Source organism: Mobula birostris, chromosome 15 (genome assembly GCF_030028105.1).
Source record: "Mobula birostris isolate sMobBir1 chromosome 15, sMobBir1.hap1, whole genome shotgun sequence".
NCBI classification, from domain to species: domain Eukaryota; kingdom Metazoa; phylum Chordata; class Chondrichthyes; order Myliobatiformes; family Myliobatidae; genus Mobula; species Mobula birostris.
This window is the reverse complement of record NC_092384.1, coordinates 60,716,357-60,741,799: the sequence shown is the minus strand read 5'-3', so window position 1 is coordinate 60,741,799 and position 25,443 is coordinate 60,716,357. Positions and strand designations below refer to the sequence as shown.

The 25,443-nt window shown below is 38.8% G+C and overlaps 1 protein-coding gene across 2 annotated transcripts in view; it reads right to left on the bottom strand.

Annotated features, from left to right (window-relative positions):
- Nucleotides 1-6,672: 6,672 nt before the first annotated feature.
- Nucleotides 6,673-25,443, bottom strand: part of klhl36 (kelch-like family member 36) — a 35,279-nt gene continuing 16,508 nt past the window's right edge. For both annotated transcript variants that reach the window (XM_072279889.1, XM_072279888.1), the window contains 2 exons: nucleotides 15,523-15,680; nucleotides 6,673-10,347 (listed from right to left, as the gene is read on the bottom strand). In XM_072279889.1, the coding sequence (XP_072135990.1) occupies nucleotides 9,801-10,347; nucleotides 15,523-15,680 (705 nt within the window). In that variant the 3' untranslated portion in view covers nucleotides 6,673-9,800. The remainder of the gene's footprint in view (nucleotides 10,348-15,522; nucleotides 15,681-25,443) is intronic.

Here is a 25,443-nt window from a genome sequence, read left to right as displayed (position 1 = left end):
GTTTCATGTGGCTAGATTACTCAGTTCCTCAAAATCAATTATCTAAGAATAAAAAGCTTTACTCTTTTTGCAGTTTTATTTACTTCAAATGGTTAGAGAGGCATAGGAAAAAGAACCCAGCTTGCTGGCATGCTGAAAGTGAAATAAATACAAAGATCCTCCAAATTAGTTTTTTCCCATCTTGTACGAAACTTGGTAAATAGGAGATTCTATGGGTTGTTTTGGCAGCAGTACGCATAACTTATCTGGAAGAAAGGAAGAAAGTTATCAGGTGGTGACTCCAGACATTATTTTGGTCAATGCCATAATTAACATATTAAATAGTATTTTGTTTATGAAATGAGCAAGGTACAATACATCCCAAAAAAAACTCCACATTAAAGGGTAAGAACCAGCTACTTCTGATATCCTGGAAGAACTAATCTTCACCTTTCATGAATTTAGCTCATCCAAGACTCCACTATTTGCACCATGTCCCATAGATTTATCACTCATCTTCTGTGATATAAAATAGTTCCAGTGGCAACTCCTTTAAATTAACATTTTTTAAATTTTATTACTTAATGTAGCTATGCCCTTAACTACTTTTGAAAACTTGTTCAGGCACATGATCCTGAAAATACACACTTCTAGTATGCCTCACTCATTTTGTCCCAATTGCTACAAACGTTTTGGTTACGTTTACCCTATCCCTTTCTCCTTTACCATCTAGATCTTCCTCAAAATTATCTTATTAACCTAGTTCTTAAATTCTTTGTACCTCATTGCCAGTTAGTGCCTTAATAAATTTTTGTGCTGGGAGATGTTCTCACCAGTTTTCTTCTGTGCATTCTTTCTAAATGCTGCTTAACAGTTATTTATTTCATTTGTAATTAAGTAGTAACATCAGTTCTCTCCAGTTTGGGAACATTTTACATTTAACTGACCTGGAAATCCCTTTGGCAACATGCTTAATATCTTCAATGAATCATACTGAACAGAAACATGCTTTTCAGCCCAACTTATCCATATCAATTAATTTGCCTACTTGAACTAGTCTATTTGTCTGTGTTTGCCCTATATCTCTCTAAACCAGCGGATCCCAACCTAGGGTCCACAGACCCCTCGGTTATTGGTCGGGGTCATTGGCATAAAAAAGTTGGGAACCCTTGCTCTAAACCTTTTCTGTCCAAATGTCTTTTAAATGTTATAATTATAGCCATTACAACCACTTCCTCTGATCAATCATTCCAAATACACACCACCCTTTGTTGCCCCTCAGGTCCCCTAATCTTTAGGTGAATGCCCATATATATTAATACCTTATCTACCTGTGCAACGCATGGTGGGATGAGTTAGAACTATGTAGATGCTGAAAGATGTTCAGTGTCCCTGAATGCAATTGTCATCACTATCCCACCCCTCCCAGCTTCTGTTCCAGAGATGCACACTTGGTCTTTTAGCTAATAAAGATGAAAAGTGTGAGAAAATAATGACAACTTCCCATCCCCTACAGTCAGGCAACAACTGTTTAAAGCAGATGCTCACATCAACATTTAATAGTTAATGTGATGAAATTGTACTGAATCTGGAGATCACACACGTCTTTGGCACTCAGTTAAATTTCATGAATTACCGGAGATTCAGTGGTAAATCTGAAGAGTTCTCAGATGTGTTTTTTTGCCAACAAGTAAATTTTTTGCTAGTTTAGTTTTACTTTTGACTCCAGCACACATTGTTCTGATTTTAAAAATCTTGTGTAATATTTATAAAATTATGAGTAACTGGAGCAACTCAGGCAGGCAGAAATTGATCAAGTTTGGCTATATTTGCTTTTTTAATTCCAAAGTAATGAAAATGTGCAGCGTCACAGCATTGAAACTAAATTTGATTTGGTTTTGGCATTTCATTTATACACATTTAAGTTACAGAAGCATCTTCTATTTTCAATTCTGATGAAGGGTCTCAGCCCGAAATGTGGACTGTTTACTTTTTTTCCCCATAGATGTTGCTTGACCTACTGAGTTCCTCCAGCATTTTGTGTGTGTTGCTTGGATTTCCAACATTTGCAGATTTTCTCATTTGTGATTGGACAACTACACTGCAAAGTCTCTTCCAGAGGTGCATACCCTTAAGGAGTTTAAATCTTCCCTTTGATGGGAGTTCAGTTAGTCTCACTGCTTTCCCCCTCCAACCATGTGCTCAGTCAGACCTGCTTCCACAGCCATATATCCTTCCTGGGAACATGTCACTACCACCATCTTGTACCACGTCTTCCAAATCGATTTCCAATCTTCTCAATTCGCACCCTCTGAAGACCTCAGGTATTGCTTCTCCCACCGTGTTCCAGTTCTGATGAAGGGACTTGGCTTGAAATGTCCACTGTTTACTCTTTTCCATAGATCCTGAATTCCTCCAGTATTTTGTGTGGGTTGCTTGTATTTCCAGCATCTGTGGATTTTCTCCTGTTTCTATTCATATTCTTTATTTTAGATAAATCCTTGTCCCAAACTCCCATATCATTGTTATTAAAAAAAAACAAATATTCTAGAAATGATTTTTTTTGTAATATATAAACTTGTGAAGAAACTCAGCAGGTTGACCAGAATTGGTGAGGGGAAGGAAATGTTGACACTTCAGGTAAAAGTCCTGTACCAGGACATTTCAAACCTTTTCCTCTTTGTATGCTGCTTAAACTGTTGACTTTCTCCAATAAATTGTGGCTCCAGGAGCCGGTATCAGCAGCCTCGTGTTTCTCCCATTTATTGTAGTTTTCCCTTTGCTGAACATTTTGCCAGCTTGTAGTACTTATGAATCAGCCCCAGTTTTGTATTCAACAAATGAACCAGAATATATACCCTCTTATTATTTCATAACAGGCTACAGGAATTTAACAATACTATGCTAGTGTTTCACTTTGCATCAAGTGGTTGATATTTTCTGACAAGTCATTTTTGAACCCAATGAAACTATGCTGTTGCTTATTAACCCCATTTCCCCCCCCCATCTATTCTCTCATATACCAATCAACTCCACCTTAATTTTCATCTACATCCAGCTACTCCAAGAGCATTTTTAGTAAACTATTGATTTATTCAACCAATACATTCATGGGATGTGTAGGAAATTGGAGTATCCAGGAAACAAGAGGAAAATGTTCATACTTTTCATAAACAGCACCAGAGGTCAGTGTTGATCCAGGTTGCTGGAATTGTGTGGCAATCTTTTTAGATACATAGGGATGGCTTTGAGGACAGAGAGAGGAGTTGGGGGTCAGGTCAGTGTTTAATGATAGGAATGTGCGGAGTTAGAAGTCGGGACAGAGTTTAACACGCTGCTCTGTGCTCCACATTTGAAGGACATTACTTTGTCCAGTCCATGTGGAAACTAATGTGGGTTAGTTGTTGCACACCAAAGAAACCACATGGGCAGCTTCCATTTCACATGAAGCATGAGTGTGTATAATGTTAATGCTGCATATACATCATAAAATTATTCCTCTTCTTTCAATAAAGATCTTCAAAGTTGTTTTAAAGGGAAGGCAGTTGCTGACAACAGCAGCATGATATCAAATTTATGGTAAAAATGAGAAGAATGCTTAATTGAAGCTTTTCTTCAGAACTCATTGGACACTGTTTAGCTGAGGCTGACAAAGGTCACCCAAATCGCAGCTGTTGAGCTACACAATGCAGATGACGATTGCATCTGTACATGTCAGGAGGGTGAACTCAAAATTGTCATTGACATTACAATGGGAAACTAGAGGATAGGCTTTGCACTCAGCAAGAGGGGAGGAGAAATATCAGTAGTGCTCACTTCGTTCACAACTGTCCACGAAGAACAGGTTTGTTGCTGCACAGCATATCCTCTACTTGAAGGGTGATACCGTGTCAATTTATAAATATGTTCAAACCAATTGTATTGCAGAATCTGAAAGACTGCTGTGGATTAGACTAAATTGCTATAATGCAGCAGCATAGTTCCTACCTCTTACATAAATGTTAAGAAGAATTTTGCTAATTTTTAAGGGACTGAAGTCAAATTTTCTAAGGCAGTAAGTGTCCACCACCATTGAAAGACAGCATTGCTTATCTCTGCATTAAACAATACCTTACTTTAGTTGGAAAATAAAGAGCCACCTCTCAAAAGATGGTAAAAAAGTGATTTGTTGGTGACTTAAGTTGGACTGCAAATCCATGGCTTTAGAGGAGTTTTAAGAGCTTAGAGAAAAGTTGTTACATTATTTGTTTAGGGTGGAGTGGTGTAGTTGAGAGTCAAGAACTAGCTAAGGATTTTTTTGCCCAGCAGGACCAAATTAACTGAATCTGAGGAAAGCACCCTTTGCAGCATGAGTGGGCCTTGTTGAGGAACATGCCAAAAATGAAATGAAATAGAGCTGCTTGACACTGGGCAAACAGGAATTGCCACACTTAATAGGCAAAGTGATGAATGGACAAATACTGAATAAATAATCTCTTCACTGTCTGAAGGGTACACAAATCAAATGCCAAGTAGTGGCTGATGAAAGACAGTACAAGATGGATGGAAATGCAGAGGGATAGCCCAATCTGCCAAAGGCATTTGAGTTTGTACTGTATCTACTGGCAATATCAACCTTGCTGAACAAGTTATGTCAGTAATTACAGCCTGGTCATCAAAATGGCATGACTCAGCATTTCAACAGTGATGTCTGTATTTTTTGGATGGGTAAATTTTGACCTTGTCTACAGAGTCTTCTATAATAAACCGTTGAAAGGCAAACAGACATGGCAAAATATCAATTAAAAATACTACCCAGAAAAAGCATTGCACTGCTGCCAACACAGCAACCGGATGGGTTTTCTAAGGTGTTTAATTGAAAGTATTGCTTCACTTCAAGTCTATTTATTGAAATTGTAATAATTATTAGGTTTTCATTGTTGTTTCATTTCTATGTCTTTCTACACTTCACTCAATACGTACAGATAATGGAATGGGGGAGGGGTTATTTGCTGTTGAAAGCCTCTGTGTCTATTATGATGGTCAACCTATCTTTGGTGGATATAAGTAACTCCAGATGCTATTTCAAAAGGCAGAGCACAGTGATTGTCTTGGCTACTGTTTATTCCTGAAGCTGCATCATTATACTGTAACAAGTACCTGGGCGTTGTTATCACGTTGCTGTATGAGGGAGTTTGATATTTCTAAACTGACTTGAGAACACATGACACACTTCAAAAATTGTCTGCAATCACTTTGGGACATCAAAAATTTCATTGGTTGTCAAGTATTCAAGGTTGCCTGGTGAAGCCAATACAAGTTCTTTCACAAATTACCAAAACATTACCATATTTTATTAAAAGCAAAAAATGATAACCTTTTGCCAATTTGTAAAAGGCTCATGACAGATCCCCTTTGTCTAAAATGCATATATTAAAGCAACACAGGAAAAAGTGATAAAACTTGCTGTGTCTTAACAGTATGCGAAAGATTACCGGAAAACACACCAGTTGTTACAAAAATGAATACAAAGTCACCATACTGCTAACATTTTCAGGTACCAGATGTACCATGTCATCAATCTGTAATATAGGACTGCTCAAACAATTTCCAAGCTCAGCATCTTAATACCTGCAACAAGTTACATTCTGAGTTACCAGTGATCAGGCTCCTTTCACTTTACTATTCCAGAGCTTACATTCTTTTGAATAATCATTTTTAGTAATTTGGACACAGTCATTAACATGCACCTATTAGCAACAAAAGTAGGATTGTTTTCTCTAAACTGTTGACTTGATTCATCGTTTTAGCCAAGTTAAATACAAACCTCTCAATTATATTTTTCAGCTATTGAAAATACTAAACTTAAATGGATAACTAGTGCAGAATTGAAGCAAGCTTACAAAAAGTTCAACATTCATGTTAATTAATAAAGTATAAAAGGATTATAAACTCACGTCAATAAGTGATTAACTTTGAGCCCATTTATGTATTCAAAGATGGATTAGATCTTCACCTTGCTGCCAGAGCATAAAATTAGTGTGGTTTAACAGCACAGTCCAGAAATCTTAAGAATTTTATCTCCCCGATCTGAAACCACAGTTCCTTGAATCAATAGTTGAAATGGCCCTTGATAACAATTTTTTCAAATGCTAGGATTTTCATCAGCATAAATACATGGTAGGATATTATATGGCTCAAAATGTTTAGCATAAATGAGACCAGGAAACCCCAAAATTCTGTCAAATATAAGCTTTACAATGTTATAATTTCCTCAAATTTAACAAAAATAGGGTCAATCGGAAACAATGGTTTCTAAAACAAATACACATGGACTGATTTTTATAATTTTCTGTTGCATCTTGAGAACTTGGTAACTAAACCCTGGAAGAAAATCAAGCCTTTGTCATTTCAAAACTCAGTGAAGTTGTGAATGAATTACTAACTATCACTGCAGAACTTCAGATAAACAAGGACTTTTGCTGATAAATTCTTAAATACTGCTGAAATATTTGTGTTCTGTACTGTTCTGAAAAATTAACAAAAGCCCAAGTCCAACAGAAGAATCTATACTCTTACAAACTTGGAGGCCTTGGGGTCTTCCATGAAGTTTAGGCTTCCCATGTCCAGCTGGGCTTCAAGGTAAAACATTCATCTGAACAGTTAGCATAGAAATAAATGGATGACATGTATGGAATACCAAAATACAGATGATGTTTTAATTGTAATTTCATTATACCAATAACTGAAGCAGTCTGCAAAAAGCATTTAATTTCAGAAGCTGTACAATATACAAGTCATCTTTATTAATGTTACAGCAGTGAGAAAATACATCCTGCAATTACAGGATATACCAACATTCACTGTATTAATTTAATTGCAACTGCTGTACACTTTGACTTGCTTAAGATATGAACTGTCTTCCATCACACATACTGTAGTCTGAAAACATTCCTCAAGAAACAAATTCAAACTCATTTAAAAATTACAGCACATGCAAGCATGCTATTTTTTTCTAAATTCAATGAATTTTCTATTAAAATAAATATTTACTGTTATAGTACAAGGAAATACCATATATTTAAGATTAGGTACCAAACATCCATGAGAATGAATGAACATTTTTAATTTGTACATGATTAGATTGTAATTAATTCCAGGAATTCAAGCAATTCAGCTGATGGTACCTACATTGGAGCACAACTGTTCCCCCAATACACCCCCCCTCCTCCACCATAGTAAGTGAAATGATTGACAAGTCCAGTATGTTCAGAATTGTCTGCTAATTTGAAATATACAACCATATACATGTGCCTACACATTGCTTACATAGAGGATTTAAGAGCTACTATACCGACTAAATTCTAACCTGCAGGAACTTTGTCACCAACTATACTACAGATGGAAGAATATTACCACAGAACGAGAGATTAAGAATGACAATAATATTTAATTCCAACTGTAAAACGTACCTAGGTGCACATACTTGGAGCCTACTGGGGCCATTTTGATTCTAGTCAAAAAGAAGAAACTTGCAAAAAGCATTGGGAGTGCCCAATGGCTAGCCAACCATAACCAAGAGGTTAAAAACTCATACATTCTTAGAAAGTAACTAAAATTTGATACTTCGTTAACAATCTCTATGGAATAAATATTTGCCCCTCGTAATCTGCCAGCTACTGTCTCACAAAATTTCCTTTGATGTATTATTACATTTATTTATGCTGAATCTACTTTTTTTTCTTCTGTAACAAGCACTTTAAGTTATCCAACGCTTTCTGACGTTAATATTTTGTTCAGTAAACATCAGTATTTTAGATTACTTTGGACATAATTCATTGCCATCATTTATTCCATCTGGGATTGTCATGGTTGCACCAGACCCAGGTAGTTTGTTTTCCCCCAATAGTTCATAATTGGCTTAACATGTTATTTGAAATATTTTAAAAATCATTCTAAATTTTCTATTTGGAACCCTTTTAAAAATAAGTACAAATTAACAAAGAAATTCTATATTAAAAACGTCATCCCAAAAACGAGGTACAAAACATGTAAAATAAGCAATCTGCCAACAAAACATTGCAGAAAAGAGGGAGCAGCTTGAAAGTCTATCAAAGAGAAGCGTACACTTCAAAGACAGCAAATTTCAACAGGTCAAAGTAGCATTTAGACTTTTGTATTAAAATGGTTGTTTAAAAACAAAGGTAACATTTTCAGCAAGATAACTCTTGTGCCCTCAATAGCAGGATCAGTAATGGTGACGCACAAAGTAGATCTTTAATCACTAACAGTGCAAACATGAAATTATTTCTTGAGGGAAAGAGTTTCCCATGTTCTGTACTATAAAGTTTGAACATGTCTGTTAAAAGGATGCAATGAGGGGGATTACTGCATAACCCATTCTCAGAAAGTGGTGTGTTGCATTTGTATATTTGCCAGAAATATAATGAAATTGTTTGATTTTTTAATTGCTGTATTTCAAGATGATTTTCAGCTTACTTCATTACAAAAGTTAGAAAATGTGCTTCTATATTAAAACAGGAAGGAAAACTCCACCTACATTGTTTTTTCTTGTGCTTGAACTGTTAGAATGCACCGCTCGTGTTCTGAAACTAGCCATTTTCGCATACTTTACAATGTCTCAGAAAATTTCCTAATGGCTCTGTCACGTAGGAATGTACAAATATACGCAATACTGATCAAGATGAATCATACTTTCTAAATATGTACCCACATTATTTTGAAACTCAAACCAAAAGGTCCTTTCAAAACAAGTTAAAACACAATAATACTTTGGAGATGAAACCTCATTCCCACTATTCCTCAAAAATAAGGAGTTTTTGATTTCAGTCTGAAAGGGAAGTAACTGATCTTCTGTGGAACTACAACAAGAGCAGAAGTGAGAAGACATGTTCTTCTCCATGCAAGAAAATAGATGGAGAGATCAGAGGTGCAAAAGGCAAAAACTGGAGAAATGGGAACAGGCAAATAATCTTCAGAGTTTTGAATTTTTCCTTGTATGAACAAAGGGCATCTTGATAAAGAGAAAAAAATAATACTTCAAAAGTGTGAGCTCATTTTATTTTCTACTGACCTCATTGAACTGTTAAATCACCAACTGCTACATTAATATTTCACATTGTATGTTAGATTTAATTTAACATTAGAGCCAAGCTTTATTTACTTTCTCACAATGTGATATGGTATGCACTGTATATACGATTTTTTAAAAATAGTTGATTATTTTGACTGCCAATTATTAGACAATAATACCTCTAAGAAAATCATAATGGGAAACTTTCAGACTATTTAGCATTGTTCGTTATACCAAGAGTACTTCTGGAAGTATTTTTTTAACTAATGCACTAATAATACATTTTGGCAGATCTGGCAGATTTCATCTGTAAAGACTGGGTAAATGAAATTGGACTAGACAATTAGAAAGCTTTTGTGTATAGCGTTCACTTGTTTAAGACTGCTTTAAGAGTACTCTATTTCTCCAAGTAATTTATAATTAGAACAAATGAAAGTAATACTTAGGTTTACACACATTGCTGTCTCCCATTCAAAACACACCATTGCCTTAGGTTTCTTGTTTCTTTAAAAAAATCACATCTTAAGATCACTCACATAACACTTCAGGCTTCTGCATACAAAGATAACACACAGTAGCACAGCATTACAGAGCAGTTACTGAGAATAAATAGCACAAGTCTATTAAATATTATTGCCAAATGGCTGAAATGCAACACCGGTGAGGATTGCTACATGCTTTTTCTATATTACAATGTGCTAAATTAATCTCACAGACATCCTGAGATTGCACCTAATTGGACTGGTTACTATCTACTACAATCCTGGTGTAAAGTCTTTAACTTCTTCTCTGAAGACCTAGGGTTCAGAACACAAATGCAAGCTGATACTCCTGCAATCAACTTTGGGAGATCAGTGCCACGGAACCACTTATTCTCAATTCTGTTATATATCTGTACAGTTTTTGAAAACACCGTGTTCTCCCAGCTGTAACCCCCAAGAATATAGATTTTTCCGCTCATAACTGCCACACCTGACTCACTGTTGGCCTCCAGAAGAGAGGAAACTCGAGTCCACTGGTTACATTGTGGACTGTAACATTCCACACTTAAAATATCAAATCGTTCCATTGATTCAATGTGATCATCACTACCGCCTATAGCATAGATATGATCATGCAGTGTGCACATGCTGTGCCATCCTCGGGCAGTTATCATAGGTCTTTTCTCTTCCCAGACATCAGTTCGATAATCATAGCAAAGAAGATTCTTTCTGTAAGGTCCAATTTGGTAATCGTGACCACCTGAAATGTACACAAATTCCTTGTATATTGAACCAGCATGGCCATAAGTAAACCTGTGAAAGAGAAAGACAGATCATGATAAAACAGTTGTAAATATACTTAAGGTAGAAATGGTTCAACCAGTACAGTAAATCACAGTAATAAAGTGCCAAGTTCAAAGTAAATTCTCAAAATACATATGTCACCATATATAACCTTGAGATTCATTTTCATGCAAGCATACTCAACAAATCCATAATAGAATAATAACCTTATAGAATCAATGAAAGACCACACCAATGAAAAATACAAACTGTGCAAATACAAAAAGGAAAGAAAAAAGAATAATAAATAAATAAGCAATACACCTCGTGGACATGAAGTGAAGAGTCCTTGAAAGTGAGTCCATAGATTGTGGGAACATTCCAATGATGGGGCAGGTGAAGTGAGTGAAGTTATCCCCTTGGGTTCTATTTGCATGAATCATTTAGAATCAGAGAACAACACAGTATTAATATAGGCCCTACAGCCCAACTAGTCCATGCTGACCATGGTGTCCTCCCAGTTAGTCACAAATTTCCTGCATTTGGCTTGTATTCCTCCAAGCTCCTGCCCTTCACAAACCAATCTAAGTGTTGCTTAATTGATACTATAGTGCCTGCTTTAACCACTTCCGCTGGCCTCTCTGGTGGAAAAAGTTGCCCCTTGGGTTCCTTTAAATATTTCCATTCTCACCCTAAATATATGCCCCCTAATTCTGTATGCACCTACTCTGGGGAAAAGACTTACCTAACCTGTGCTTCAATTTTAAGATTTCTATAAGGTTGCCCTTCATTCTACGTGTTTCTTTGTTCCAAGGTATAAACATTTAGCCTGGCCAACCTCTCCCTTTCATTGAAGGCCCTCTAGTCCTGGCAGCCTCCTCATAGATCTATTTTGTACTCTTTCCAGTTTAACCATGTCAGTTAGGAACAAAAATGTACACATTACTCCAAGTGCGGCCTCACCAATGATTTTATAACTGCAACATAATGTTTCAACTCCTACACTCAATGCCATAATTGAAGGCCAGTGTGCTAAATTCTCTTTTCATCATTTTTCATGCTCCTTTCAACAAACTATGAACTTGTATTCCCAAGCAACACACATCAAAGTTGCTGGTGAACGCAGCAGGCTAGGCAGCATCTGTAGGAAGAGGTGCAGTCGACGTTTCAGGCCGAGACCCGAAACGTCAACTGCACCTCTTCCTACAGATGCTGCCTGGCCTGCTGCATTCACCAGCAACTTTGATGTGTGTTGCTTGAATTTCCAGCATCTGCAGAATTCCTGTTGTTTGTATTCCCAAGTCTTTGTTCCATTATATTCTGTAGTGTCCTACCATTTATAGTACAAATCCTACACCAGTTTCTTTCCAAAATGCATCTATTGAAATCCATTGACCTTTCCTTGACCCACTTCCTTAACTGCTCAAGATCCCCTTGTAATCTACAATAACAATATCAACTATCAACAAACTTACTGATCAAACATTGTTCATTCACATCCAAATTACTTATGTAAATAACAGGGGTCCCAATACTGACCCCTGTACACTGGCCTTCATCCTGAGAAAGAACCTTCAACCATCATAGTCTCCTACACTAGATTACTATTCCTCTTTTGCACTATTGTTATTGATAGTAATTAATTAAGCCTGCACTGTATTGCTGCTACAAAACAAATTTCACGACTTACATCAGTAACAATAAACCTGATTCTTACCCTGTTGAAAGCCTTGCTGAAGTCCCAAGGGACAACATCCACAGCCCTATCCTCATCTATGTTTTGGGTACATCTGCAAATCAACTCCCAAAGGTTCATCAAGCACGACTTTCCACACACAAAGTCATGCTGATCCCTTCTTATCAATGTCTATCTTATTTATGTGGTAGTTTTAATCTAATAACACACTTGTTATATAATATATATTTTTAAAAACCGCTTTTAGGTTGCACTATAAAAAACTGGAATGTTTGAAAGATTAGACACATTTTTCATTAGAGAATAGGTGTGGAAGGCCCATTTGAGACTAGAGAAGATAACAAAGGAAAGGAACACAAGATTAATATATTTAAAAAAACTGAAGTACTGCTGTCCAATTTATTAAACTTTTTTTGAAGAATTTAAAAGTAAAAATTTTAATGCTGTATTACAAAACATGGATAAGATTCAAGCTGATATACAGTGAAGAAATGGGTGCATTCTCAAGTTAATAGGTTAATTTGAGAGAAAAGCAGATAAAAACAGCACAAGATGTTTTGTTGGATTTTGTCACATTTGTAGTCATATAAAACAATTCACAAGATGTACAACAAAGACAGTAGATTGTATATATGTTAAATAAATGATGCACAACAAGATTTTTGTTGACTTAACAACATCAAATGGGCCAATATCGATTACACAATGGTATATGTTACTCAGGAAATATTTTATTGAATGCTATGCACCCCAGCAGAAAGATGGTGCAGCAATTAGATCTGATTATTTAAAATTAATAGCATATTTGGATTCTTCTCAAACACTAATCCTCAGTTTAAATCTTGTCAGCAAGCCTAGAACTCACTAATACTTAGATCTATATCTTTGGACTGGGAGAAGAAAGTGGAGCACCTGGAAGAAACCCATGCGATCATTGGGAGAATGTTCAAGCTCCTTAGAAACATTGGTGGAATCAAACCTTGGCCATAACCACAGTAAAACAATAAACCAGCCTCTATGCTACTGTGCTATCTATGAATTACAGAGACATGAGAGAGGAGCTTGCCTAGGTGAATTGGAGGAGGTTACTGGTAGAGATGACAGCAGAGCAAAGATGGCTGAAGTTTCTAGGAATAGTTCACAAGGCGCAGGATAAGTATGTCCCACAGAGGAAGAAGTTCTCAAATGGGATGGGTAGGCAATCGTAGCTGACAAAGGAAGTTAAGGACTGCATAAAAGCCAAGGAGAGGGCATATAAGGTAGCAAAGGTGAGTGGGAAGTTGGATGATTGAGAAGTTCTTAAAATCCAACAAAAGGCAACTAAAAAAGCTATAAGAAGGGAAAAATGAAATATGAGGGCAGACTAGCCAATAATATAAAGCAGGATACCAAAATTTTTTTTTTCCAGTTATATCAAGAGTAAAAAGCAGGTGGGAGTTGACACTGGACCACTTGAAAATGATGCTGGTGAGGTAGTAATGGGGAACAAAGAAATGGCAGATGAAGTCAATGAGTACTTAGCATCTGTCTTCACTGAGGAAGATACTAGCAGTGTGGCAGAGGTTCAGCAGTGAGTGCCATTTCTATCACAAAGCAAAAAGTGCAAGGCAAACTCAAAGGTCTTAAGGTGGATAAGTCACCTGGGCCAGACAGACTACATCCCAGGATCCTGAGACAGGTTGCTGAAGAGATAACGGATGCATTGATCGTGATCTTTCAAGAATCACTTGATTCTGGCACAGTCTCCGAGGACTGGAAGATTGCAAATGTCACTCCACTCTTTAAGAAGGGAGGAAAGCAAAAGAAAGGAAATTATAGGCCAGTTAGCCTAACCTCAGTGGCTGAGAAAGTGGTGGAGTTTATTACTAAGGTTGAGATTTCGAGGTACTTGGAGACTAATGATAAAATAAGTCAAAGGTTTCTGTAAAAGGAAATCTTGCCTGACAAATCTGTTAGAGTTCTTCGAGGAAGTAACAAGCAGGGTGGACAAAGGAGAGGCAGTGGATGTCATTTACTTGGAATTTCAGAAGGCGTTTGATAAGGTGCCACACATGAGACTGCTTAACAAGTTATAATCCTATGATGTTACAGGAAAGATACTGGCACAGATAGCAGAATGGCTGACAGGCAGGAGGCAGCGAGTGGGGATAAAAAAGGGGCCTTTTCTGATTGGCTGCCGGTGACTAGTGGTGTTCCTCAGAGATCAGTATTGGGACCACTGCTTTTCAAATTGTTTGACAATGATTTAGATAATGGAATTGATAGCATTATGGCAAAGTTTGTGGACGACACGAAGATAGGTGGAGAGGTAGATAGTGCTGAGGAAGCAATGTGACTGCAGCAAGACTTAAGACAAATTAGAACAATGGGCAAAAAAGTGGCAGATGGAATAGAGTGTTGGGAAATGTATGAAACTGTATTTTGGTAAAAGGAACAATAGTGCAGACTATTATCTAAATGGGAAGAAGGTTCAAACATTAAAGGTGTTTTTGCAATGCACTTCAGAACATTGCAAAAACAAAAATCACAGATTTAAAGTATTATAAATGATATCTGTTTCAAAATAAATGCTGATGATCAATAGAAATTACATTCAGGTTGAGCACTCCTCATCTGAAATTCTGAAATCCAAAAACCTCCAAAATCCAATATTTAACTGAGCACTGGCATGATGTTACAAACAGAAAATTCTACAAAGCGCTAAGAAGGTTCCTAGGCAATGCACAGGACTCTGTGCACCAGACTATTCTGAGAAATCACCATGCATAGGTAATGAACAGAAGTTAATGAAAAATAGAAAAACCACTACATAAAACAAAAAATGAAGATCTCAATCATGTATTCAAAGAATGTATTCGTCAGCATTGGAATGAACATATGCCACTTAATGGTATGCTGATCATAAAATACAAAAGGATCTATCATGGCAAAATGAAAATTAAAGATAATTGTGAACATTCAGCAGGCTGGTTGCAGAACTTTAAGAAAAGCCACAGATTTAAATTTTTAAAGAATTGTAGTGATAAAGTGTCTGCTGATCACAAAGCAGCAGAGAACTTTGTTGATGAGTTTGCCAAGGTTATCGCTGATGAAAATCTAACAGGCTGAAGAGCTGCATCAGTACATATATGATGAATAAGTGTAAGACAAGGACTGCTTACTGGTAGTACATAAATTCAGAGTTGGGACTGATGGCAATGCCAGACAACCACTGACTATCCACCTGATCGGCCGAGCTAGTGATAAATTATCTTTCTGGTGGTTTAATATACATTTTTGTTGCATGCAAAAAATTTAAAAAATTATATAAAACTACCTTCAGGTTTTCTGTACTATATTGCTGTATGTACAATGTAAATGGAGTTGTGTTTATACTTGTATTCCATTCCCAAGGTATTATAGATGCAAATATTCCAACATCCTAAAAAATCTGAAACCGGAAACACTTCCAAGCATTTTGGATAAGTGGCGCTCAACCTGTATTAAATATACAAATATTAACACAATACCTTGGTAGTCCAGCAACATAGGACCATGAATCTTTAACGGGGTCATAAATTTCAACAGAGGATAAAGCACCATTCTCATTTCTGCCTCCAACAGCTATCAGAAAGTCAGCAAAGGCATCCAAGTAAAAATCTACTCGTCTCTGGTTCATGGGAGCAACCTGAAAGGCAAACCTAGAGCATCTAAGAACCACATGTGAAATAAACTTATTTCTAATAACTTCAAAAGTATATTATTAAAAATTCAAATTCTTTGTTTGCTATAGTTGGAAGCATTCTTGCTTTTGAGTCACCAGGTTTTTTTATATAAGAAGTTCAACTTCAGAAATCTGAGCACAAAGTCCTACTTTGAGATTTTAGAACATTCTTGAGGAAAAAATCCACAGCATTTTTTCCAAAAGAGCAGCCCTTCCTCAGCATGTCAATCATTATCCTTTAATCAGGATCACCAAAAAAAAATCACATTTCCATGCACAGTACCTTGCTGCCATATTTTCCATATTACAATAATCATTACAATTTAGAAATATTGTGTTGGAGATTTGCAAATATTATGATGCCTTTATGAAACTATTCTAATACATTGCTTAATTTTCAAGAGGCCTTTCTTTCTGTTACATTTTTAAATGTCCAAGTTCATGAAATATTCATTCTGCCTACATGACTTTGTAGCCATGCATGGAGTGGCTTGATAGGTGTATAAGATAATAAAAGGCTTTTCCCAGGGGAGCAATGGCTAAGTATAGGAGGATGTCAGAGGTAGTTTTTTTTTTAAATATACAGAGTGGTAAGTGGTAAATCACCTTACAGAGGGTGATGGTAGAGGCAGATATATTAGGGACATTTCAGAGGCTCTTAGAAAGGCTTATGGATAATTGAGAAATGTAGGGCCACATGCCACAGAAGGGTTAGATTGATTTTAGAGAAGGTTAAAATATCAGCACAACATGGTGGGCTGAAGGAGCTGTACTGAACTATCAGCAAAGATGGCAAAGCAACAATGGCTGGAGCTTTTGGGAGCAATTGAAAGGCACAAGATAAGATACACCCTGAAGTAGTAGTACTCTAAAGGCAGGATGATGCAACGGTGGCTGATAACGAGGGTCAGAGCCAACAGAAAAGCAAAAGAGAGGGCATATAATAGCGCAAAAAAATAGTGGGAAGTTGGAGGATTGGGAAGATAAAATATGAAGGCAAGCTTGCTAATAAAGGATAACAAAAGTTGTTTTTTTAAAGATATACAAAAAGTAAAAGAGAGTAGATATTGGATTGCTGCATCCAGAGAGGGAGTAATGGGGGACAAGGAAATAGTGGACAAACTGAATAAGTAGTTTGGATCAGTATTCACTGTGGAAGACACCAGCATATGCTGGAAGTTCCAGGTGTTAGGGGTTATGAAGTATGCCAAGTTACCACTACTAGGGAGAAGGTGGTTGGGAAACTGAAAGGTCTGAAGGTAGATAATCACCTGGATCAGATGGACTATACCCCATGGTTCTGAAAGAGGTAGCTGAAGAGATTGTGGAGGCATTGGTAATGATCTTTCAAGAATCAATAGATTCTGGCATAGTTCCAGAAGACTTGAAAATTACAAATGACACTCCACTCTTCAAAAAGGGAGGGAGGCAGATAAAATGAAGTTATAGTCCACTTAGCCTGATCTCAGTGGCTGGGAAGATGTTGGAGTCAATTGTTTCAGATGTGGTTGGAATTCTTCGAAGAAATAACAAGCAGAATAGACAAAGGAGAATCAGTGGATGTTGTGTACTTGGATTTTCAGTAGGCTTTTGACAAGGTGCCACACATGAGGCTGCTTAACCAGACGAGATCAAGGTATTAGAGGAAAGAATATAGCAAAGATAGAGCATTTGCTGATTGGCAGGAAGCAAAAACTGTAAATAAAGGGAGCCTTTTCTGATTGGTTGTTGGTGACTAGTGGTGTTTTGCAAGGGTTGGTGTTGAGACTGCTTTTTTTTTTACATTGTATGTCAATGCTTTGCAACCAAGTATGCTGACAATATGAAGCTAAGTGGAGGTGCACATAGTATTGAGAAAGCAGGGAGGCTGTAGAAGGACTTTGACAGATTAGAAGAATGGCAAGGAAGTAGTAAATGGAATACAGTGTTGGGAAGTGTAAGGTCATGCACTTTAGTAGAAGAAATGAAAGGGTTGATTGTTTCTAAACAGGAAGAAAATTCAAAAATCCAAGGTGCAAGGGGACTTAGGAGTCCTCATGCAGGATTCCCTAAAGGTTAATTTGCAGGTTGATTCGGCAGTGAGGAAGGCAAATACAATGTTAGCTAGCATTCATTTTAAGAGGACTAAAATATAAAAGCAAGAATGGGATGCTGAGGCTTAATAAGGCACTGGTGAGGCTTCACTTCGAGTACTGAGAGCAGTTTTGGGCCCCTTTTTTAAGAAAGGATGTGCTGACATTAAGGAGGGTTCAGAGGAGGCTCATGAAAATGATTCTGGGAATGAAAGGCTTATTATACAAGGAGTGTTTGCTGGCTCTGGACCTGTACTTGCTGGTATTTAGAAGTGTGGAGGGGAGGATCTCATTGAAACCTATCAAATGTTGAAAGGGCCTGATGGAGTGGATGTGGAGAGGATGTTTCCTATGGTGGCGGAGTCTAGGACCAGAGGGCACAGCCTGAAAACAAAGTGATACCAATTTAGAATGGAGAGGAGGAGGAATTTCTTTAGCCAAAGGGTGATGAATCTCTGGAATTCATTGCCACAGGAGGTTGTGGATGCCAAGTCATTGGGTGTATTTAAGACAAGAGGTTAATAGGTTCTTGATTAGTCAGGGCGCATAAGATTACAGGGAAAAGGTGGGAGAATGGGGTTGAGAGGGAAATGGGAAATGAAATGACATAGCAGACCTGATGGGCCAAATGGCCTAATTTCACTCCATGACTCAGTCTTATAGTCTACCACTGTTCTATATTCTATGCATGCACATGGACATTGTCCATCCTTATCATGTTTACTTTCTTTTTTTAAAAAGATCTTTTAGTATTTTTTGATAGATCTTTCACAATAAGAGAAGTACAGTCAGGATTGAGGATTAGCAGTAAAGTTTAGATAAAATTGCATAAAGTGGGATAATCTCCTTTACATTCATCTATGTAGAAAACAAAATCATATACAAACTAGAGAGACCTGTGAAAATCCACACAGCCTCTCCCTTTGCTATATTACTGGGATAGTTTCTTAGTGCTTCATATTCAATATTTTGCTTTGAAGGGAAACATTACTGCCTAGCTGATGATCAAGATGACAAGGTAACAGGAGTAAGTTCTAAGGAAATAAATAATTCAGCAATAAATGCTTGTGCACCAAATACAAAATCTAAATTCCTTTCACAGTGCCACATATACTCATACCAACCCCCTGAGTTTTCCTTTCCAGCTACAGAAACATCTGTTAGAATTTTTCTGCTAAACTATGACTATACAGTGGCTAATGGGATAAGGCAGTACAATGTTCAAACTGATCAAAGAAAGGAATAACGCAAACACAAGGAAATCTGCAGATGCTGGAATTTCAAGCAACACACATAAAAAATGCCGGTGAACGCAGCAGGCCGGGCAGCACCTATAGGAAGAGGTACTGACGAAGGGTCTCGGCCTGAAACGTTGACTGTATCTCTTCGTAAAGAAGGGAATATATTTCTACCATTATTTTGTAAGGAATGTCATTACATTGATTTGGCCTTAAGAATGTTTATTTTTGAAATGCCATCATTGTTGGCCAGCACAATACTGTGCAACCCCAACTGCCTTGGAGAAGCTGGAGGTGAGCCATGCACCTGGAACGACCGCAACCTATACATTGAAGGAACTCGCAGTGTAGATGAGTAGAGAACCTCAAGATTTAGTCCCACAAATGTTAGAGTGTGGTACATTTTCAAGTAAGTACAATTTGTGATTGTAATGTTTTCTCTTGTTCTTAGGGCTTGTTCTCTTGTTCTTCGATTCCTCATAGTAATTTTCATACAAATGGGATTATGGGCTGGAGAAGATTGTTACATACATACTACAGCAGGTAATAAGAAAACATTTTTTTCTGAAAAGGGCTGTGGGAATATTTCTGTAACCCTGAAGTCTTTATGAATTTATACAGTTTGTAAAACGTAATGTAACAAAATGGAACATGTGTAATCCCAGAGTGCTTTGCTGTTTTGCAAGGATGTGATGTGTGTTTTAGCCACAGAGAAAAACAGGATATAGCTGTTGCGGGGGTGGGGGGGGGGGAGGTGGTAAGAAGCCTCAAGACAAATGGGGCTCATTAAAGACAACTCATTTAAGACAGATGCAGATAAGAAAGGAATGCAATTAAGGGATGGAACAACTTCAAAGATATGCAGTTGATGAATTACCAAACTCTGTAAACATATATGATCTGTTTTGAGCTATAAGATTGAAGCTACCTAACAACAACTTAACGAATGGAGGAAGACTTTCTTTTGCAAGTAATAAATATGATTATAATTTGATCCACTCCAAGCTTGTTATAGTCCATTACCATACATTTGGAAGACCTAGCTGAATGGAAACAGATATTTTATGATGATCCAATGAGCTTCATAATCACATTGATGCTACCTTTTTAAGAGCCAGGGTTGTAAGGCACAGAAACAGGCCCTTCTGCCCCACTGTGTCTATGCTGACTATCAAGTACCTATCTACTGTATACTAATCCAAAATACAACACCAAGAAACCTTGTATGCTTTTCAGATCCAAGTACTTATCCATATAGTTTTATTTATACATGAACATTTTAAGCACCTGCCTCTATCACCTTCTCAGATTGCAACCATTCCGTGAAAATTTATTTCTGCAGATTCCCTCCAACATTCTTACTCCTTGCCTTAAACATGCACCTTTGGATTTTAGATACCTCTGTTATAGAGTAAAGTTTATCAATATCTATGCTCTGTTATCCTCATAATCTACATTCATATTCAAATTATTTATGACAAACAAAAGTGGTTCCAGTACAGATCCCATTGGTTACAGCTTTCAATCACAACATCAACACTTTACCAACACCCTCTGTCTCTTATAACCTCGTCAACTTTAGAACAAATTTACTAATTTGCCTAGAATCCCCAAGGTCTGTTGGATCAGCCTTCTTTACTGCACCTGGTGGTATGGAAAAGACTTACCACTGCCCACACCCCACCCCCCAATCCCACATTGCCAACTGTAACAGCATCTAGCATTGGCATCATTAAGATGGTTGCTCCACTTCAACCTTCCTGTTATGTTTCATGAAGTTGCAATTTCAGTTCATTAACAGACAACTAATCTTACTAATTTAAAACTGGTACTGAATACTGGAGGAATTTAAGATTTTGTATTTCTACAATATCAATTAACTTCTCTGGCCAGAAAGAACATAGAACATAGAATAGTACAGCAGAGTACAGGCCCTTCGGCCCACAATGTTGTGCCGACCCTCAAACCCTGCCTCCCATATAAGCCCCCACCTTAGATTCCTTCATATACCTGTCTAGTAGTCTCTTAAACTTCACTAGTGTATCTGCCTCCACCACTGACTCTGGCAGTGCATTCCTCGCACCAACCACTCTCTGAGTAAAAATCCTTCCTCTAATATCCCCCTTAGACTTCCCACCCCTTACCTTAAAGCCATGTCTTCTGGTATAGAGCAGTGGTGCCCTGGGGAAGAGGCGCTGGCTATCCACTCTATCTATTCCTCTTATTATCTTGTACACCTCTATCATGTCTCCTCTCATCCTCCTTCTCTCCAAAGAGTAAAGCCCTAGCTCCCTTAATCTCTGATCATAATGCATACTCTCTAAACCAGGCAGCATCCTGGTAAATCTCCTCTGTACCCTTTCCAATGCTTCCACATCCTTCCTATAGTGAGGTGACCAGAACTGGACACAATACTCCAAGTGTGGCCTAACCAGAGTTTTATAGAGCTGCATCATTACATCGCAACTCTTAAACTCTATCCCTCGACTTATGAAAGCTAACACCCCATAAGCTTTCTTAACTACCCTATCCACCTGTGAGGCAACTTTCAGGGATCTGTGGACATGTACCCCCAGATCCCTCTGCTCCTCCACACTACCAAGTATCCTGCCATTTACTTTGTACTCTGCCTTGGAGTTTGTCCTTCCAAAGTGTACCGCCTCACACTTCTCCAGGTTGAATTCCATCTGCCACTTCTCAGCCCACTTCTGCATCCTATCAATGTCTCTCTGCAATCTTTGACAATCCTCTACACTATCTACAACACCACCAACCTTTGGGTCGTCTACAAAGTTGCCAACCCACCCTTCTACCCCCACATCCAGGTCGTTAGTAAAAATCACAAAAAGTAGAGGTCCCAGAACAGATCCTTGTGGGACACCACTCGTCACAATCCTCCACTCTGAATGTAATCTCTCCACCACCACCCTCTGCCTTCTGCAAGCAAGCCAATTCTGAATCCACCTGGCCAAACTTCCCTGGATCCCATGCCTTCTAACTTTCTGAATAAGCCTACCGTGTGGAACCTTGTCAAATGCCTTACTAAAATCCATACAGATCACATCCACTGCACTATCCTCATCTATATGCCTGGTCACCTCCTCAAAGAACTCTATCAGGCTTGTTAGATACGATCTGCCCTTCACAAAGCCATGCTGACTATCCCTGATCAGACCATGATTCTCTAAATAACTATAGATCCTATCTCTAAGAATCTTTTCCAACAGCTTTCCCACCACAGATGTAAGGCTCACTGGTCTATAATTACCCGGACTATCCCTACTACCTTTTTTGAACAAGGGAACAACATTCGCCTCCCTCTAATCCTCCGGTACCATTAACGTGGACAACGAGGACATAAAGATCCTAACCAGAGGCTCAGCAATCTCTTCTCTCACCTCGTGGAGCAGCCTGGGGAATATTCCGTCAGGCCCCGGGGACTTATCTGTCCTGATGTATTTTAACAACTCCAACACCTCCTCTCCCTTAATATCAGCATGCTCCAGAACATCAACCTCACTCATATTGTCCTCACCATCATCAAGTTCCCTCTCATTGGTGAATACCGAAAAGAAGTATTCATTGAGGACCTCGCTCACTTCCACAGCCTCCAGGCACATCTTTCCACCTTTATCTCTAATCGGTCCTACCTTCACTCCTGTCATCCTTTTTTTCTTCACATAATTGAAGAATGCCTTGAGGTTTTCCTTTACCCTACTCGCCAAGGCCTTCTCATGCCCCCTTCTTGCTCTTCTCAGCCCCTTAAGCTCCTTTCTTGCTTCCCTATATTCCTCAATAGACCCAGCTGATCCTTGCTTCCTAAACCTCATGTATGCTGCCTTCTTCCTCCTGACTAGATTTTCCACCTCACTTGTCACCCATGGTCCCTTCACGCTACCATTCTTTATCTTCCTCACCGGGACAAATTTATCCCTTACATCCCGCAAGAGATCTCTAAACATCGACCACATGTTCATAGTACATTTCCCTGCAAAAACATCATCCCAATTCACACCCACAAGTTCTAGCCTTATAATTTGCCTTTCCCCAATTAAAAATTTTCCTGTCCTCTTTGATTCTATCCTTTTCCATGATAATTATAAAGGCCAGGGAGCGGTGGTCACTGTCCCCCAGATGCTCACCCACTGAGAGATCTGTGACCTGACCCGGTTCGTTACCTAGTACTAGATCTAGTATGGCATTTCCCTGTCGGCCTGTCCACATACTGTGACAGGAGTCCATCCTGGACACACTTAACAAATTCTGCCCCATCTAAACTGTTGGAACTAATCAGGTGGCAATCAATATTAGGGAAGTTAAAGTCACCCATGATAACAACCCTGTTATTTTTGCACCTTTCCAAAATCTGCCTCCCAATCTGCTCCTCTGTATCTCTGCTGCTACCAGGGGGCCTATAGAATACCCCCAGTAGAGTAACTGCTCCCTTCCTGTTCCTGACTTCCACCCATATTGACTCAAAAGAGGATCCTGCTACATTACCCACCCTTTCTGTAGCTGTAATAGTATCCCTGACCAGTAATGCCACCCCTCCTCCCCTTTTTCCGCCCTCTCTATCCCTTTTAAAGCACTGAAATCCAGGAATATTGAGAATCCATTCCTGCCCTGGTGCCAGCCAAGTCTCTGTAATGGCCACTACATCATAATTCCACGTATGTATCCAAGCTCTCAGTTCATCACCTTTGTTCCTGATGCTTCTTGCATTGAGGTACACACATTTCAGCCCTTCTACCTTACTGTCTTTACACTGTTTATTCTGCTTCTCTTTCCTCAAAGCCTCTCTGTATGTTAGATCTGGCTTTACTCCATGCACTTCTTTCACTGCTCTATCGCTCTGGGCCCCATCCCCCTCGCAAATTAGTTTAAATCCTCCCGAACCATGCTAGCAAACCTACCTGCAAGGATATTGCTCCCCCTCGAGTTCAGGTGCAACCCATCCAATCTGTACAGGTCCCACCTTCCCCAGAAGAGATCCCAGTGATCTAAAAATCTAAAATCCTGCTCCCTGCACCAACTCCTCAGCCACGCATTCAACTGCCATCTCCTCCAATTCTTACCATCTCTGTCACGTAGCACTGGCAGCAATCCTGAGAATATCACCCTTGAGGTCCTGTTCTTCAGCCTTCTGCCTAATTCCCAAAACTCACACTTCAGGACCTCATCCCTCTTCCTGCCTATGTCGTTGGTCCCAACATGTATCATGACTTCTGGTTGCTTTCCCTCTCGTACCAGGATGTCGTGCACCCGGTCAGAGACATCCCGGACCCTGGCACCCGGGAGGCAACAAACCATGCGGCTGTCCTTTTCACATCCACAAAATCTCCTGTCTGCTCCCCTGACTATAGAGTCTCCAATGACAACAGCTCTCCTCTTCTCCGTCCCACCCATCTGCACCACCGGGTCAGACTCAGTGCTGGAGGCCCTGCCACCGTGGCTCACACCTGGTCGGTCGTCCCCGCCAACGGTATCCAGGACGGTAAACTTATTATTCAGGGGAATGCTCATTGTAAGGTAACAAATTGTAAGAGACTTAACTTTTTCATTTTACATCCCTACTTCTCTTAGCTATTCCATTCCCTCACTCTCACATAACATCCAATTTGACTCTAAGGTGCTACTTTTCTGATGTTCTTGGTCCTTACTCAATCCTTTAAATTTTTACTGATTCACGAAATATACTGCTGATTCCATTATTCACAATGATCTTACATACCTCAGTGTTCTTGCTACCATATAGTCACATTATTCTTTCAGCAACTGAGAGAAATATTGGCACGTTGAAAAATGAAACGAAGGACCAAAAAGGAAGGGTATGCACATTCTGGTTTATTAGATAGCCAGGTAGCCCAAAGGGCATTAAGAGTTAATTATAGGAACAGATGGCAATTATGGCAGGCATTAGAGAATAGACAGTTGATATTTCAGGCCAAGACTCAGTACTGGAAAGGAAGGAGCAAAGGTCAGAATACGGTTTGGGGGGGGGGGAGCAGTACAAGCTGGCTGATGTAGCTGAGACCAAGTGAGGGTAATGGTAGGTAGATGGGGGAAAGGGTTGATGTAAGAAACTGGGAGATGATAGGAGGAAGGGGTAAAGGCCTGAAGAAGGAGGAATCTGATAGGAGAGGACAGAATAAAGAGGAGGAGTGGACAGAATAAAGAGGAGGTGCAGAACTGAGGGAGGTGATGGCCAGGACATGGCAACAAGGGAGGGGAATAAAAGGAGAGAGAGGGTCACCAAAGAGTGTGGGGGGAAAAAAAACAAAAAAGGAAGTGGAAGGGGGAAACGAGAATGTTCGTTGGAAGTTAGAGAAATTGATGCTTATGCCATCAGGTTGTAGACTACCCAGATGGGATAAGAGATGTTGTGTCTCCAACTTCCATTTGGCCTCATCATGACAA